The 17,790-nt window shown below is 32.4% G+C and overlaps 2 protein-coding genes across 3 annotated transcripts; one reads left to right on the top strand and one right to left on the bottom strand.

Annotated features, from left to right (window-relative positions):
- The first annotated feature begins 2,978 nt into the window (after window positions 1-2,978).
- LOC114411749 (DEAD-box ATP-dependent RNA helicase 27-like) lies at window positions 2,979-8,520 on the top strand. Of its 2 annotated transcripts, none has more exons than XM_028375430.1 (12): window positions 2,979-3,375; window positions 3,526-3,711; window positions 3,842-4,027; window positions 4,659-4,742; window positions 5,189-5,230; window positions 5,568-5,639; window positions 5,720-6,019; window positions 6,666-6,704; window positions 6,810-6,914; window positions 7,190-7,258; window positions 7,350-7,475; window positions 8,038-8,520. In XM_028375430.1, exons 1-12 carry the CDS (start codon window positions 3,040-3,042, stop codon window positions 8,209-8,211), a joined length of 1,719 nt encoding a protein of 572 aa, XP_028231231.1. In that variant the 5' UTR covers window positions 2,979-3,039; the 3' UTR covers window positions 8,212-8,520. The 2 variants fall into 2 exon arrangements, with proteins under 2 accessions (XP_028231231.1, XP_028231232.1); XM_028375431.1 differs by having other exon boundaries at window positions 3,265-3,375; window positions 3,477-3,711.
- A 199-nt stretch (window positions 8,521-8,719) lies between these two features.
- Window positions 8,720-12,566, bottom strand: LOC114411748 (piriformospora indica-insensitive protein 2-like). The gene is made up of 4 exons (XM_028375429.1): window positions 11,911-12,566; window positions 10,640-11,671; window positions 9,619-9,727; window positions 8,720-9,228 (listed from the first exon to the last, which is right to left on the bottom strand). The coding sequence occupies exons 1-4, from the start codon at window positions 12,121-12,123 to the stop codon at window positions 8,876-8,878; spliced, it is 1,707 nt and encodes a 568-aa protein (XP_028231230.1). The 5' UTR covers window positions 12,124-12,566; the 3' UTR covers window positions 8,720-8,875.
- Window positions 12,567-17,790: the final 5,224 nt, after the last annotated feature.

Genomic DNA, 17,790 nt, shown 5'->3' with positions numbered 1-17,790 from the left:
AAATGAAGTAAATAACAGAGGACTTGTGAAGTATAATGCGTAACTAAGGTGGGTTACAAGAGGAATAGATGAATTACCCAGACAAGACAGAAAATAGGTGAAGTCTTGGAGTATAGAAATAGAACTCTTGGATCTTGCTCAGTTAGTTTATGTTTGGATTAGAAATTGTAAACATATGTTTAAATAAAAATTATTTTAGAAACTTAAGTTTTAAAAGCAATTCTAATATTGTTCTCATTTTTTTTTAAGTTTGCGTTTAACTTCAGTTATCCATTAGACGAGTAGACTGTGTGATCAACATAACATAAATTTTTGTACACTAATATTATATTAATCATTGTTAACATGTGGTGTCTAATTTAGCTACTCTCTCACCTAATTCCGATGAAAGGTTTTTATTCTTGTTACCTTCTTTGCACAAGACAATGAATCAACACATAAATCTTATTAGTAACTTTAGTCCGTCCTTTCTTTTGCACCTGCTCCTCTGTGGATAAATTTTAACAAAAACCATAATTGTTTCAAATTTGTTCTTTCAAAAAGCCAAAAACCTTATCGCCTAAAGAAGAAAAGTCATTATACTAGTATTCTTTTCTCACTTCCAACCCCCCTTGCCCTCTCTCTCACACACAAACACAATATCATAAACTTATAAGAATATTTCACCTAACATGATTTGAAGGTGTCATTGAAAAATATGATTTGAAGAAGTAATAGTCAAGCAATACATATAATTCACTGTTTTTTAAAAAATATGATTTTGTTGATATCATTACTTAAACTGATTTTAAGCATTGTTGATAATTATTTATTAAAAATATGTCATCTTAGAGTTGATTTTAATAATTTAAAAAAAATATTAAGAAAAAACTTGCTAATATTTTAATCATATAATACATAGTAATAAATAATCATGCCCCCCACAAAAATTATAATGCAGACGATGCAATTATAAGTCCCCCAATGCTTTTGCAAGTGACTTTTTTTTCTATCAAACAACCTGACTATTTAGTGGGATATTTTGATCCATTGAACAATGATGAACTACATGAATATTTTTTTTTTGGTCAGGAATTATTTGAACATCCATCAATTAGTATTTCTTGTGGGGCTTCATTGCCTAACACTGTTTGGTAGCTGTTACCCTTTTCTTTTTTCCTTTCGGCTTCTGAGAAACAAGAGCAATGAAATGTAATGGGCCAAGCCGACAATGTTCTTGACCACTATATAAATATTTGCAAAATCGACTAGTTTTCCTTTTCTTTCTTTTTCATATTTTATTGCAGTGGTATAATCAAAGTTGTGACCAAATTCAGCTTATTGCCTTTCAAGTAATGACATGAACCAGGGCAATCCGATTATGATAGTTTGTGTGTGCGTCTAATATAGAGTATTAAGTATTTCTTCATCATATTGTTTTCCCCCACGTTGCTCTAGTGTTCTCCTGAATGATGTCACCTTCCTGTCATGAGTGTCAATGATTAAAGAACTACAAAATGTGTAAATACTGTTATCAATTTCTGATATATATGTTGCACCTATCCTTTTAAGTTTATTTTATTTTTTATATCCATCCTTTTAAGTTTTATTCTGAAGCAAAAGAGTTCTGAAATAGAATGTACCAAAAAGACAGACAGGTCTTAAATAGAAAACAAGCATGCATCAATAATATTTTAATTTCCAAGAGTTTAATAAAATTTCACAAGATTTTACATACACAGAAGATCATGCCAGATGCCCTGTTTTCCGTTTACCAACAAATTATAATAAATTGGTCTTTTATGCATGTCTTTCAGGGTTTCAATTCTTAATTGTGTATACGAAAGACTATTTTAATTTTTATTTTAATAATTTCTACGGGTAAAAGAATTTAATTTTTTAACAGTTTAATTTTTATGTACCAATGTAAAAAGATTTATGCTATTTTTTAACTAGATTTATGCTATTAATTGATTAAAAATTATAGCAAATATAACTTTTAAACTATTTAATGTAATAGTTAATAATTTTTTATTACATCATAATTTGTGATTTTACGATTATTAAAAATTTCTTAAATAAGGGATTGAAGAGTGCTTTTAATGCACTTTTTTTTATTGATATCCGTCATTCACAATTTTGTACTTATTTTTATTTTCTCTTTTTAAGGATTGTATATTGTATATTTGTCTGCAAATCCATGTCATATTATAGTTATTGATATCCATTCATTCACATTTCTATTTTCCTTTAAATAAGAGCATTTTTAAAAATTAATTTAGGTTATTAACTCTCTTTTTAGTGGGTCTCTTGTTGTCACATAAAATTTAAAAATATTCATTAATCTTCACTCTAACGTAGGACTCAACTAGAATTTTTAATTTATTTTTAGTGAATCTCATTTTATCTTTCCACTTGCACAAAAATTCTCATTTTGACTGGGAAATTTGTTTTTTAATTTTTAAGCAACTTTGGAAATAGTTGCTTGTATGACCAACTTCCATAAAAACGTAATAAGAACTCATTTTCTCCAAATGATATTCTTAAGCTGCATAATTTTTAAGGACCAACATAAATAATCCCATTACAAATACTCTAAGTCTTACATTTAAATTTTATGTATAACTTTGTTTTTTGGTTTTGAAAAAGTTAACTTTATCACATCAAGAATATTCCTTATCCAGTAAATTTGTCTTATATGAAGGATAGAAAAAAAATCTATATTTATATATTATAATATATTATTATATTACAAAGAATAAGAATGAAGCAAAAAATCACTGTCGGCTCAATATTAGCAACCTGAGCCCAATAGGCTTGTTTGGATTAAATCCACCAAAATTGGGCTCACAAAGTCGGCAAGGCCTGACCTACTTTAATTGGGCCTAATTAAAGCTTCATTGACCCAATCCTTCTACTATTGACCCCGTCCATTTCCATTTGAACACCCACACCCCGCACGTGCACACGAAGCGTGCTAAACTAGGGTTTAACGAGGGGCAGAAGATTGAAGAAAATACTGAATTAGCGATTGAGGTTGAGGTGGTGCAAAATCTGATAATGGCAGAAACAGAAGACACCCTTCAAGCCTCGCCTATGAACGAAACAGAGAAGAAGATGAAGAAGAATAATAAGAAGAGCGACAAAAAAAGATCTCGGGATATTGCTACAGAGGAGCGTCCAGAGGAAGAGGAGAATGAGAATAATACAGATAGCGATGGAGAATCCTCGAAGAAGAAGAAGAAGAAGGTGGAAGGAGAAAGTGAAGTGGAAGAGAAAAAGGTGAAGAACAACGGTGGCTCTGGAATTATGAGCACCGAGTCATTTGAATCTCTGGGATTGTCTGAACCTACTTATAAAGCCATTATGGATATGGGATTCCACCACATGACTCAGGTAATGCTACCTTTTCTGTTGAAATTTGATCGTTTTATGTTCCACAGTCCTAGAAAATTTTGAAGCAAAACTTTCTTTGGTGACATTTTGTACATAAATAGTGGTAATTGCATGCAACGCATCAGAATTGATGCTAAATCAAGAATGCAGATTCAAGCGAGGGCAATTCCGCCACTTTTGATTGGAAAAGATGTTCTTGGTGCTGCAAGGACTGGTTCTGGGAAAACTCTTGCCTTCTTAATTCCTGCTCTGGAGCTGTTGTACAATGTTAAGTTTACGCCTCGTAATGGAGCTGGTGTTATTGTTATATGCCCAACTAGAGAGCTTGCAATACAGGTATTAAATTCCTGTGCTCATTTGCTCCTAAAATGTGATGTTGGTATGGTATTTTCTTTGCTTCATTGTTGATTTTGTTTGCGGGTATTGATTAAATAGCTCTTATTTGTTGATTCACCGTTTCTTCTAGACGCATGCTGTGGCCAAGGAGCTGCTCAAGTATCATTCTCAAACTCTTGGATTAGTTATTGGAGGTTCAGCTAGAAAAATTGAAGCTGAACGCCTTGCTAAAGGGATAAATTTATTGGTAGGAACTCCTGGTCGTCTTCTAGATCATCTTCAAAACACAAAAGGATTCATGTATAAAAACTTGAAGGTAAGTTATGGATTGTTCATAAAATTGTTTCTCCATTTTACCTCGTTATAACATGGATGGGTTTAATTGCCAATGCTGACAAATGACAAGTTGACAACAAGCAATGATAGTATTGATTAATCACGTCTTTAGGTGATCGTAATAATTTTTCTGTTTTTAGCGCTCATCAGCAACCTTATAATTTCTTGTATAATATCCATTTTAATGCTTAATGAATGCTCATTAGGGCCCTCTCTCATAGACTGCTTGACTACACAATATTCATTATATTTCAATTGGAACTTTAGTCATCTTGTATTTTAGATGATATTTTATGTTCACGCTACCTTCTAACATTATACATGTGTCTTTACTTTTGCTGTTTGCTCTTGTCACCTGCTCAGTTTGGTGTTGTTTTGAGGGGAACCAGAAAATCAGAACAATGCCTGCTTATTTTTGGTTCATGAATCTCTATTTAGTGCTGAAATATTATAAATAAATTTTGGTGTAAGAGGTTTTTCTGTTTTACATTTTGGACTTTCAACTTAGGGTCTTTCATTCAAATATCTGGAATTCTAGTAGATGCTTACATACATGTGCAAGTCTAGCTTTGGGCTATTCTCTTACTCCGAATTCCTGCATGACTTGGCAGTGTCTCATGATTGATGAAGCTGACAGGATTTTGGAAGCAAACTTTGAGGAGGAAATGAAGCAGATCATCAAGATCCTTCCAAAGGTATATAGAATTTGTTTGTCTTTCTCCTCTCCCTTCCAGTGATCCAGGAGCCTACGAAATTATAATGGTGCCCTGAAACTGCTTTGCATCCTCCCTATGTGGGTTGGATTGTGTTTCTGGAAAGCTTCTAACTAAATGGACTTCAACAAATATAAATTTACAAGTATCACCTTTTTCTTATCATAGAGGAAAACTAAAATTATGAATTCTGCGTAAGAGTCTATTTAATTTGAATTTTGGTAGCTGGTTGCAGTTAGCTTGATACTACAAGAAATACTGTTTTATTTGCCTCAACATATAAACTGTATTGTTCCCCCAGATAGTTTTAAGTATTCTGGATCTTATTGCTCATATTTTTATGTAGGGGTATCAATAAGTTTATATCCAGTATGTATTTTAAATAATGTATGAGGGGTTGACTAATTGATCCTTTTCTCCATCAACAGAATAGGCAAACAGCTTTATTTTCGGCTACACAAACAAAGAAGGTCCGTTCTTTATTTTCCATCCTTCATAAAGTTCTTTCTCTGAGATAAATTCCCAATTCCATAGTTTATTAGTTTAAATTATTAATGATTTTTGCACATTAGCACATATACACACATATTTGTATACACTAGAGGTTGATATTTGAAAATACATTACTTGATAATGGGTATGTAGTTCTACATTCAATTTTTAATTTCCTTTCTTATGCATGTAATTTTTTTCTTGGCATACTAGCATTTTGTTGCTTGATAATATGGGTTTTACTTGAAAGTAAGAATAAGGAAACATAAGCATATTGTTTTTGGTTCTGAATAATATTTCTCTCTTAAAATACAGGTTGAGGATCTTGCCCGGTTGTCATTTCAGACAACTCCTATCTATATTGACGTAGATGATGGGAGAACCAAGGTGATGTCTCCCCACTTTATCATAATATCTGATTTTTTTTCATCATAGTTATCATTATCATTATCCCTTCATGAATGCAGGTCACAAATGAAGGATTGCTTCAGGGTTATGTCGTGGTTCCCTGTGCCAAGCGCTTTATTGTTCTCTATTCCTTTTTGAAGAGACACCAGTCAAAAAAAGTGATGGTCTTTTTCTCTTCATGCAACTCTGTCAAATTCCATGCAGACATTCTTAATCTTATTCAATTGAATTGCTCGAGTATTCATGGAAAACAAAAGCAGCAGACCCGAACAACTACCTTCTTTGACTTCTGCAAAGCAGAAAAGGGGATCTTGCTCTGTACTGATGTTGCTGCTCGTGGACTTGACATACCTGCTGTGGTATATATTGGTTTTCCTTATCAACTTACATGAATATGTCTCAATGGAAAAATATGACTCATTTGTATTAGACTTTTAAGGTTTTTCCTCAAACTACATGCAATCAGTCAATTTAGTGACTGGCTAAAGATGAAAATTAATGGCAACATAAGACACCTTCAGGAAAGAAATAGAAGAGCACAGATGGAAAACCTTCCTACATAAGATAAAGATCAGAATAAACATGAAAATCATATCAACTCAGCAATGCTTGTCATATTACCTGTATGTCCAATGACACAACCCCTCTAACAATTAACTGAGCAGCATATTTAGGTTCAAAAAACACTTTATCCCACAAATAGATACAATGACTATATTATCCTTGAAAATTCTGACCTGTTTTGATTCTTGTAAAATTTCTGTGTTTAGTTTGGTCTTCTATACTAATACTAATGGTAAAACATTTAACGTTGTCCTTGAAAATTCTGTCCCGTTTTGATTCTTGTAAAATTTCTATGTTTAATTTGGTTTTCTATACTAATACTAATGGTAAAACATTTAACAACACTTGAATGAACCGTGTTTATTCAGCATTCTGTTCTGTTAATTGAAAATCATTAAATATATAAGATTTATGTTTATTGTCTCCTTATTTGTGCTGTAGGACTGGATTGTGCAGTATGATCCACCTGATGAACCAAAGGTACTTTTCATTCTTCTATTTATCAATCAATATCCCTTTTCATTTGCTTCTTAGAAGTCTTATACTTTGATGTACTATGTCACATTTTTTTTATACTGCTACCAGGAATATATCCACAGGGTTGGTAGAACAGCTCGTGGTGAAGGTGGGAAAGGAAATGCTTTGCTTTTCCTCATTCCTGAAGAATTGCAATTTCTTCGCTATCTGAAGGTCAGTTTCTCTCATTTAACTATGGATTAGTAAGCCGGGCTGATACTGAATTAGAGTTGATTAGAAGCTTCTAGCGTATGCATGTACTTATCTGAGAAAGTAGGATTACTTTAGGAAGCCTTGTGGTTATCATGCCTAGAATATAATGCAAGTGGGGGAAGCAATGGTTGTCTGGTTGCTACTTTCCCTGTTCCCCAGGACTCTAACCCCATTTTTCTGAAAAACTATTCTCAGCTTATCCCTAATCATAATTTTATATTTATGCTTAATTTCAGGCAGCTAAGGTCCCTGTTAAAGAGTATGCATATGATGAAAAGAAGGTGGCAAACGTACAATCTCACCTGGTACTTTCCTTTTCCTCATGCTTAATTAAACTTTTGTTTAATATAGTACCAACTGCAAATTATCTTACAAAGGATTATCTGGATAATTCAGGAGAATTTGGTGGTCAACAATTTCTATTTGAACAAGATGGCAAAAGAAGCTTATAGATCATACATATTAGCTTACAATTCTCATTCTATGAAGGATATATTCAATGTTCACCGTCTTGATTTGCAGGTACAGCTTTCAAATTACGCTACTTTTTGTATTATCTTTCATGATTTTTTAGTACTACATGAATATCTATAAGTTGATCTAGGTAACTTTGTGTTTTTATTTGCAATTGTGCACGAATACTGCAGCTGACATTTTAAATAATTTTTTTTTATCAGCTGACATTTTAAATAATGTTATGTGAAATTTTGAATTCTTATCTTTTTCCTTTCATTTTGAGCAAAAAATTCAGGATAAGGGGGCATATCATGTTAAAGGCAGCATATAGATTAAAGAAAGTTTGAATTTGTAGTTAAAGGGTACTACATCATCTCATGTTAGACATTTGCCGATAAGTCCATAAATTGGTAGATAGTAGAGACTGGAAAAGGGTTTCTTCAGATCCCCAAAATTATAATGAAATTGATTGATCCTCTAAATTTTGAAAGAGAAAATTTAATGTTATTGATAGTCTTTTTTCACTCTTAATTATGAATTATGAAAGAGAAAATTGATTGATCCTATCGTTTGAATAGTGAAGTATGTTGCATACAATATGATAATACTGGGTTCGGTACTTGAGCAGGCTGTTGCGTCTTCGTTCAGTTTTTCAAACCCACCAAATGTGAGTCTGAACATAAACAGTAGCAAGCAAAGGAATAAAATGCGTAAAGTTGATGGAAGTAGACATGGATTCAATGACAACAATCCTTATGGAAAGAAAAATGCTGATGATAAGCGGCAGTTTGTGAGGCACTAGCAGTAGACATGCCGTTTTATAATGTGGGTTTCATGGTTGCATTTGGATCTCCTCTAGTACACCCACAAAAAGTTTTGCCAATACCCCTAATTTTCTAGTCACCCATTTATTGTATTATTGTATTATTGTAAACTAGTCACCCAAGTTTTGGAAGTGAAATATGGAGGGATGCAAAGAAGTGTCTATTCCCGTATATTTTTACTACTGTGATGATATCAACTCATTTGTAAAATATACACGTTTATGGTGTGTTTGGAGAATTTCATTACCCAAAACTCATTGTGTATTGAAAATGGTAACTTAATTTTAGTTTATTGACCATAACATTAAAAATATTTTACGCGTTTCAAAGAGCGAGTTTTATTCACGCTCCGGGTCACAAAATGGCCTCATGGTGATTTCTTTTATTGAAACCACACTCAATATAATAGTATCATCTATTCATTATCAGAAAGAAACATGATTTTCAATAAAATAAAATAAAAATCACTTTGACTCAGGAAAAATCAGTAGTTCAATCTAACCACCATAATAACATTACCTAATAATGAAGTCCAACCATGACACATGACCAAAACAACAAATAAACTGCTACTTAAATCTCCAACAACAAAACACCCATGACACTCATAAACCTAGCTAAGACTCTAATCACTCACAAGAATCAAGCATAAAGCTGAAGGACGAAGGTTGACAAAACAAAAAGTGTGGATGTTGTTATTATACTCATAGGAATCATTTCAGCAACTCCATTTTTTTTATGTGGTGGTTTTTGTGCATCCTCATTTGCAGATTGAGGTGGGGGTGCTGCTGGCTCCACATCCAAAACCTTGATGATCATCCGCTGCCCTCTGTCACAGTGACCACTCACCCCACTAATGAAGTAGAACAAGCCTGGCCGGTCAAACTTGAAGACTGTGTCACCATTGTTAGAGAAAAAGAGGGGACGAGAGGCTTTGCATTTTTCATACTCTTCTTCCGTCACCACCATAACCGAGTCTCTCTCGTACTTGAACACTATAACAATCACAAAAGTTAAACAAAAAAAAATGTCTTCATGTTATGTTCTTGCTTCTTTCAAGATATTTGAATGGAAAATAATGCATGAACTCCTATGTGTTACTAAACGCTCGAAAAAAGAGAGAAGTATAGATATAAGAGAAAAAGGGTTATATGTAAAATATTTAAAAATCATATTAGTGGTGATTTGTAATTAAATAACTTCATTAAATCTATATATAATAGGTGATATGATGTAATAAGACAAAAGAAAGATAAAGAGAAATAAAAAGTATTAATTAAGTGTATACACTTTATTAGTGTCATGTACCATTACTATTTTTGAATGCATAGAAAATGAAATGGTTATGTGTAATATAAGGATACTTGTTAAGAAGTGGTACTTACGAAGAGTGTCATTAACTTTGAATCTGTTTTGGGATGCCCACTGATTGTACATTTGATCATCGTCCTTTGGCTTTGGAACAACCCAACCATCGTGACCTCCAACTTCAAACTCAGAGCAATTGACAAGGGAGTCACCACATGAAAGAATCAAGCAAAGGAAAAGTGGGCTTGAGGCTTTGTAGGGAATAGCCATATTTGGATTTTTAGATGCTCTAGTGTATGTAGTGTTGTGTGTTTTCTTGTTGCGAAAGAGTGGAAGTGTGCTTTGGGAGAAGATGGGGTTGGTTACGTTGGACTTAAAAAGAGACCTGAAGTTGAAAATGAAGTTTGTTAACGAGGAAGAGGGAGAGGATTGAGGAGCACGTTTTGGGGGTCGTGGGTGGGCTTTGCTAACTGAGTGTAATAGTGGTCTTTGACTTGGTCTTAACTGTTTTTAGAGCTCAGGTTGTTGAATGATATTAGCTGATTAGGTAATGAGATTTAAGGTTTATTTTTCTGTTTTCTCTAAATTAATTCTAAAAGTTATTCAACCTTGGAAAAATAGCAAACAAAATAAAGGGTCAACGAAAATGAAAATAGATTTTTTTTTTTAGGTAATGAAATAGCTACTTGCATAAGAAAAGAAAAACTGTATTCAAAGAAGATCCTCTGTTTATTTGAGGGAGGATGGGTAACAAGCACGGAAATGCATGTACTTTTTTTTTGTCATCATAATGCATTTAATAGGATTTAGAAGTTATAAATTTGTTTAGCAATAGATGACAAAAGTGTTAATTGTGATTACTTCTCTGGGGTAAATACATGTGGTGCTTTCAGATTTCTCTGAGATGAACTAAAATAACATATCCCACAGGAAAACATAAAGAACTCCATTTACAGTGAAAAGACACCAAAGTCCATAATAAAAGCCTGAACCTCCCAAAGAGGCCACTACAAAGGAATCCTCGTAATTCCCCTCACTCATCTTAACAGTTGAAACCCCTTCAGATATTGTGATGTTCTTCTGCACACAAGGTTTTACTCCATAAGGCATTTCGTGCGTCGTTGGTTTGGCCATGCAACAGAGATTTGTATTATTCCAAGCTGCAAAACGCATTCCCATTTTCATGTAAAACCTCTCTGAGAACTCAAGTCTCCCTGTCAAGTTGTTTCCATTTACATGGAGAGCTGTAAGACATGGCAGTTTTTCCAAACTTCTAGAGAGACTTCCACAAAGGTCGTTGTTGCTGAGGTCCAGAAACCTAAGCCTTTTCATTTTTGCCATGGACTTTGGGACACTTCCTTCCAAACCTATGTTGGAAAGGTCCAATGCTTCTAAGTTTTGGAAATTTTCCCACTTAACCCCCAAGAGATCACCCCCTATAGGGTTGTTGGACAGAACCAAATGCTTTAAGGAAACAAGTTCTTTGATTGTCCTAACCAACCCACCTCTAAGTTTGTTATGACTTATATCAAGTAAAGTAAGATTCTTTAGCCTTCCTAGCTCCCTTGGCAACTCTCCCTCAAGCATGTTGTTACTAAAATCAAGCTTTAGAAGTGAATCCAAAAGTCCAAGTGTTGATGGAAAAACTCCTGATAGATTGTTCCTGCTTGCATCAAATATTAAAAGCTCAGAAAGCCTTCCATAGTTGGCTGGAACCTCACCTTCCAAATTATTTCCTGCAAGGACTAGTTGCCTCAACTTGACCAAATTTCCAATACTTAGTGGTAGTTCACCACTTAGCCCATTTTCTAGAAGTAGAAGTGATTGAAGATTCTTGAGGCTGCCAATTGCTGGTGGGATGGTGCCAACAAGACCAGGGTTTGATCTAAGTGTTAAAGACTCCAAACTGTGTGAGAACTTGTCCCACTTTGAAAGAGGGAGTTTAACAGGATTTTTGGTAGGAGAATGGAAGCAAGTGGACAGTGAGAGGACTTTTAGGTGCTTGAGGTTGAATAGTTGTTGAGGGAATTGAGCCTCATGGCTGCACACGAGAGAGTTGTCAAAAACTGGTCCAAAGTTTACAGTGCTTACATACCAGAAGCCATCATCATATTGCTCACAGGAAACTCCCTGCACATTATCCACAATAAAAGGTTTAAAGTTGTCAGAGACTCTGAATAGAAACTATATGAAATGCAACAAGCATTGCAGTGAAAAAACACAACCTTTGTTTTCCTTTGTAACAGTTTAGAATCAAGATAGTACTGTTCCATTAAAGTCGGTAGTGTTCAGACAGAAAAGGGAATCAGAGGTAATTAAAAACATTATATGATTGATCTTTTTTGCTTTGAAAGTTAAGGATTTCAAACCTGTACAGGAGTCCACCCACAAGGATCTGGATAAAGATATGAACCGTTCCACCACTTTCCAACAAACCCTTGAATAACAGAGTAAATGGCTTCCTTCTCTTTGTTCTTCATTGGTGAAAATGAAGAGTCTTGGCCCTTACAAAGAAAAGACAAAACGAGGAACACAAAGCAAAGAACATAGTGGCACTTGCATGATAAAAACCTTATAGCCATTCTAAGTATCAAAGGCAGAAAATGTTACTCAGGAAAATATATAGTTTCAAGGAGCAGATTAGGCAAAACTCATCGTACTATGACATGCAAGAAAAAAAAAAGGATCAGTAATAGAGTGTTAACTAAAACGTTCAGTGCCAAGAGCAATAGAGGATTAAGGGTCTAAAACGAAGCCTGCATATTTCTGTTTCACGAGAAAGAAAAGGAAATAAAAGTAATAATACCAATAGTGGACTGAAAATGAGACTATAAAATGGAAAGAGAAGCATGAGTGGGGGATGCAATTAAGAGGTTTCTAGCTAAGAAGTTCAGCTGTTCAGCCTATATAGTGCACATGCATGTGCTTTTCTGTTATGAAAGGCCAACTAATCATGGATTATAATAATTTCCTTCTGCTATTTTAACCAGACTGAGTATAGTACCTTCACATTTATTGCCTAAGTGACGCAATCAAAGAATTTAAATATTTATAAACATTTTTTTTAATGTTTAAGCATCCAAAATAAACTTGTTAAATAAATGTGAGAGATGCTACGTGGTGAATGATTGTATTAGTAGATTTAATGTTGCATGACTCGGAAAAGAAATCAAATATTGTGTGATTACGGAATCATATTGTAGGCAAAATCTACAAGCACTTTGCATGAGATGTTTACATATAGAAAGAAAAAGGAAAATGAAATCAACGGAAATAAGGACTAGTCTGGTTGAGAATTGATTATGCAATTATTTATAAGGTACAGTAGAGGCAGAAAACAGAATATTAGTGTGGGGTAAGGTTTGACTGTTTGAGGTTGGGGACCCTGTATATAACTTCTGAAATACTCACATCAGTCACATGCACATTATTTATACCAACTACAGCAATCGTCTATTATTGAGTGCTAATTTTATGAAGTATTATGATAAGTGGTTAAACATTTTATTAGCAACGAAAAGTATTTTTAATGGTGCAATTCACTAGAGTTGCTTATCCATATTTTGCCTTGATTTTTATGTCTTGCAACGTTATACATATATTTCTCAATAGTCGATTCGCACTTTATCCAACTTCAGCAACTCTTTATTCTAATGTGTAATTCTAAAAGGTTCATCAAATAAGTATTACAACTAACAAATCACCCCACATTTGACCATTCGTTTTTGTGTGAAATTTTACTTTTCTTTTCTTTTTTATTCAGCAACTAAACATTTATTACTAAACTGCCCATCAATGAATACTTATGTACCTCACTGATGTGACTGAAGTATTAAACTTATGAGGATATTTTTTTATATCATTGAGAAAATAATGAGAATATTATAACAGATATTATCAAATAAAAATAATAATGATGAATACTTGGTGAGTTCATTCCTAAAATAAATAGTAAAGCTATAGTTGTTTAAGTTTTAATAAATTAAAATCATAATATATTTTGAATTAAATTAAAGTCTTTTTTTCATTTAGAAAATTACATGCTTAGAAGCAAAATTTCGTAAATTAAAGGGTCAGTGACCTTACTGAGTACGGAGAGCTATAAAATGGAAATGGTTCTGTAAGTGATGTTGCAATTTGCAAATACAAGTTTGGACCACCCTATGGCATAGGAAAGGGCTAAAACAGAAACTGAGTACTTACTGCATCAGCATGCACCTGCTAGCCAGCTCACAGTCACCGTCCAAAGTCCTTTTCAAGCTCCCTTCATCCAAGACTAGGAATAAGGCTTCTCCCTCGCCATCAGTTTTCATATCAAAAGATCGGTTTCAGAGGCACATGTAAAAGGGTATGGCCTTTTTTAATGAAAAAAGCTCTTGTTGAAAAAAAAATACTAACTAGTGTAGGGGCTTTGGGAGAACAAAAAAAATGCTAAATGTGATTAACAATATGTTGTTAAGGTAATAGAGAAATTGAGAAAAGTGTACACCCAATGTAAAAAAAGAGTCTTGTTATCGAAATTTCCTTTTATCATATCAGTTGACATTTATTTAAATTTAACATTTTCTTTTCCTCCCATCACACAACTCTGACAATATTATTTATTTGAGAGTAAAAAAGAGAAAATAATTGGGAAATGTAGTGTACTCTTTGTTTAGATATTTCAGTGTTATGATACAAAGAACAAGAAATTGATAAATATAATTAATGGTATGTAACAAATAGAGAGATAGAGAAGATTGCACAATAAATTGTTATATTTTTTAATAGAAAAAAAAATGACTGAGCAATGTAATTTATTCTTTATGATAAAGTGATTTAAAGATATTAATTAAGGAACTTAAAACATAAATATTTTTATTAAAAGACAAAAAATATTTTATTCATGATCTTTCTTATGATTTACACAATATTTTTTTTTTAATTTGCCTTAAGAATGCAATATCCATTCTTTATTTAAGCGGCTAGTGAAACTAAAGAAGACGAGACACTTGAGAAAACAGTTATTGCTTGAATATTGCCAAACATTTTACAATGTAATTTATACATAATCTTTTGAACACACACATCAAACTTCATTGATGCTGGCAAATGACGACTATACTTAATTGTCTAGCAAGTAGGAGTATGTTCACTTGCCAGCATTGCCATCATTATCATTTATCACAGAACAACCATTATCTACTTAAAAAACTAACGATTATTATCTTTTTATAATAAAGCAAATTACACTAATACTTCCTTCAATTCTCGATATTGCATATGATTCCATGTTTTTTTTTCAATGTTTACAGCAATTCTCCTTATGTTGAATGCTATATTTGCCAGAAGCTAGAATCAAAAACACATTTAGAAGGGAACCAAAAGGAAAATTTCGTGTCAAGTGTAGAACATAGAAGTTACAAAACAGAAATTGATTAAATCCAGATGTGGAGTGTACGTGCATAAAGATCTCTTGTTGGCCTGATTAATGGCGTCGGTTAATAGTGGATAATTCACTGTACCTGCCATTCAAATCAAATTCACTAGTCACCTTACAGCACTTCATGGCTTCTACAAATCCTAAGTACAGTACAAATCAAAGAGAGCTAGTGCACTTCCAATATATACATTGTCCTCCATGGATCCAGATGTATTTTACATTCTATTTGTGCTCAAATTGATTTGTAATTATCCTACTTTCTCAAAAAAAAAAAAATTAATTAATTAGTGAAGAAGAAGTTATAGGATTAATGTTATTTGATTGTGCAAATCAAATACTCCCTTAACTCCTTTTACATTGAATTCGAGAGCTTTTACATAGGAAACTCAGATATTGCAAGAGCCCCAAAATAACTAAAACTCAGTGTAGGCTTGTAGTTGTAGCTGAAAATTAAGTTGGTGAACTTTGATATACCATTGAGAGTCCACACATGTCATGCAAGGAGGAAATACAGTACAAGTAACAGGATAGTGAGACACATAAATAGCACTCACTGATTTGTGAATTCAACACATTCATCTTTTGCAGAAGATTTTAATGGGTTATTCGTGCTTTAATTGCTTTAAGATATTTCAGTTAATTTCTTTCTAAATAGGTTCTAATTTCGTGTAATCAATAGACAATAATAATAAGCCACGGCAAAATTTATGTACTAGTAGTATATTTGAGGGGGTATCAACAGTATATTCCTATGCACTTATCCAGTTCTTTTCAAAACAAAATGAACTTGGTTTTATTTAGGCATCAAAAAGTCATCTGCCACTAGTAACAACCAATTTATTAACAGGGGAATGATATTGCAATAGAATTGAAGAATGAACAATGAATCTTCAATAATTCATTTCCAGAGACTAAAATCCCTTTCAGCAACACCTGAGCTTGTAAACATTACAGTGACTCTAGCTGAATACATGCATTTTTATAAATAAAAAAACTGACACTCGACCAATTTGTTATTTTCTAATTAACCATAAAACACCCTAAAGAACACAACTTTAAGAATCACAATCTTTTCGTGTATAAATTTTTTATGATGATCTGCATTTGGCTACACAGAACCTTCTGCAACGAAGTCACCATCACTGGGAGGATGAGGATGGTTCCAGCCCTTGCCTGAATCAATGATATGTGAAATAAGATGTCTACGCATAGCAGTAATGAGGGGAAAACAAAACTTCAGGAACAGATACAAGTAAATTAGAACTAATGCTTTTCACAATATGGTTTTATCATAGTCTTGAGTTCCTGCTTCAATACTCAAATTGTACCAAATGATTTGAAATAACTAACAAATCAGATACACATCCTTCTTTTGAAAAGCAAACAAAAACTGGAATAAAAAATAACTGCTTTTCGTAATGCTTATCTAAGAATCATTTCCCTAACCAAAAATACATTATAAATATAATATGAGTTAATTTGATAGTCAATTTTAATTAATAAATGAGTATAATTTTTTTTTTATTATTATTTTTAAGAAAATAATAAAAAAATTAATATGTTTGTAATTTTTTATTGACAAAATTCAAAAGAAAAATATTGTATTTTAAAAAAAAAATTGATACAAAAACTATAAAAAAAAAATCTTAAAAAATTTGAAAGAATTGGACAATTGACAATTCTTTCATCCTTAATTATTACAAATCATTCAGGCCTTTTTTTCATTTCTTTCATCCTTAATTATGACTAATCATTCAGGCCTTTCTTTCATTCTTAGAATCCAGTAGATGAAGGTAAAAAAAAAAGTTTCATCAACATTGAATTATTGTTTATATTTCTTGTTATTTTTTTTTTGCATTATTCTAAATTTGACACTTAAAAACTTTTTATTTCTTTCTTTTTATTGCTTAATAATTAAATTTACAAGTCTATGTAGATTCACAGTTGAATTTTTATTTTAATCTTTACTACTTATAATAAAATTAGTACATTTTATCTTTTTAATCCCTAAAATTTAAAAATAATATTGTTAGTTCCTATAATTTACATAAAAATATTTTTTTTGTCCCCTATAATTTCCTGTAACAAAACTATAAAAATAAAAAGATCACTTTTAAAATTACAGAAATTAAAAAAAATTAAATTGAAAAAAAAATTCAAATTTTAAAAACTAAAAAAATAAAAATGATAAAATTATAAGAATTAAACGAGTAATTTAACCCAAAAAAAAATATGTTTAACTCATCATTCTTTAAATTTTTCTAATAAATAAAAAGATACAAAATCAAGAAATTCTAATTGTAGGCGAGTTTGAGATTAGAAAGGACTACCCGAAACAAAACACGTAAACAAAATGACAATGTGTGAGATTAAACCCCACACGAGTTTCAAATTTCAAAGAACTACCCTATTTGAATCTGTGTAAACAAGAAATTTGTTTGTAATAAATAGAAGGAAAAAAAAAGACAATTTAGAAATTGGAGATTAAATCTTAGGCGAGATTCAGAATAAAAAACTTCCCCGAATCGAATGTGTAAACCCTAAACAGAGAACAACAATTTGTCTCCAGTTACAAGTAACCGAAATAAAACGAAAAGTAAAAAGAAACTGAAGTGGATCCCCGATCAAGGACCTCCAGCGAGTTTCAAACACTAAAACAAAACAAAAAAACATTAATTATAGTTTATGCGCAACAAACTAAAATCAAATGAACATAGCAACAACATTAGATCGGAATACAGAACAACGAAAAGGGAGAAAGAGAAATTATTATTGTAAAGCCAACGTATAACCTATGATCCAGCACATATCTTTAACCAAGGAAACA

This window comes from Glycine soja, chromosome 5 (assembly GCF_004193775.1).
Source record: "Glycine soja cultivar W05 chromosome 5, ASM419377v2, whole genome shotgun sequence".
In the NCBI taxonomy this organism is placed as follows: domain Eukaryota; kingdom Viridiplantae; phylum Streptophyta; class Magnoliopsida; order Fabales; family Fabaceae; genus Glycine; species Glycine soja.
The sequence above is the reverse complement of the archived record's forward strand: the minus strand, read 5'-3'. Positions and strand labels throughout refer to the sequence as shown.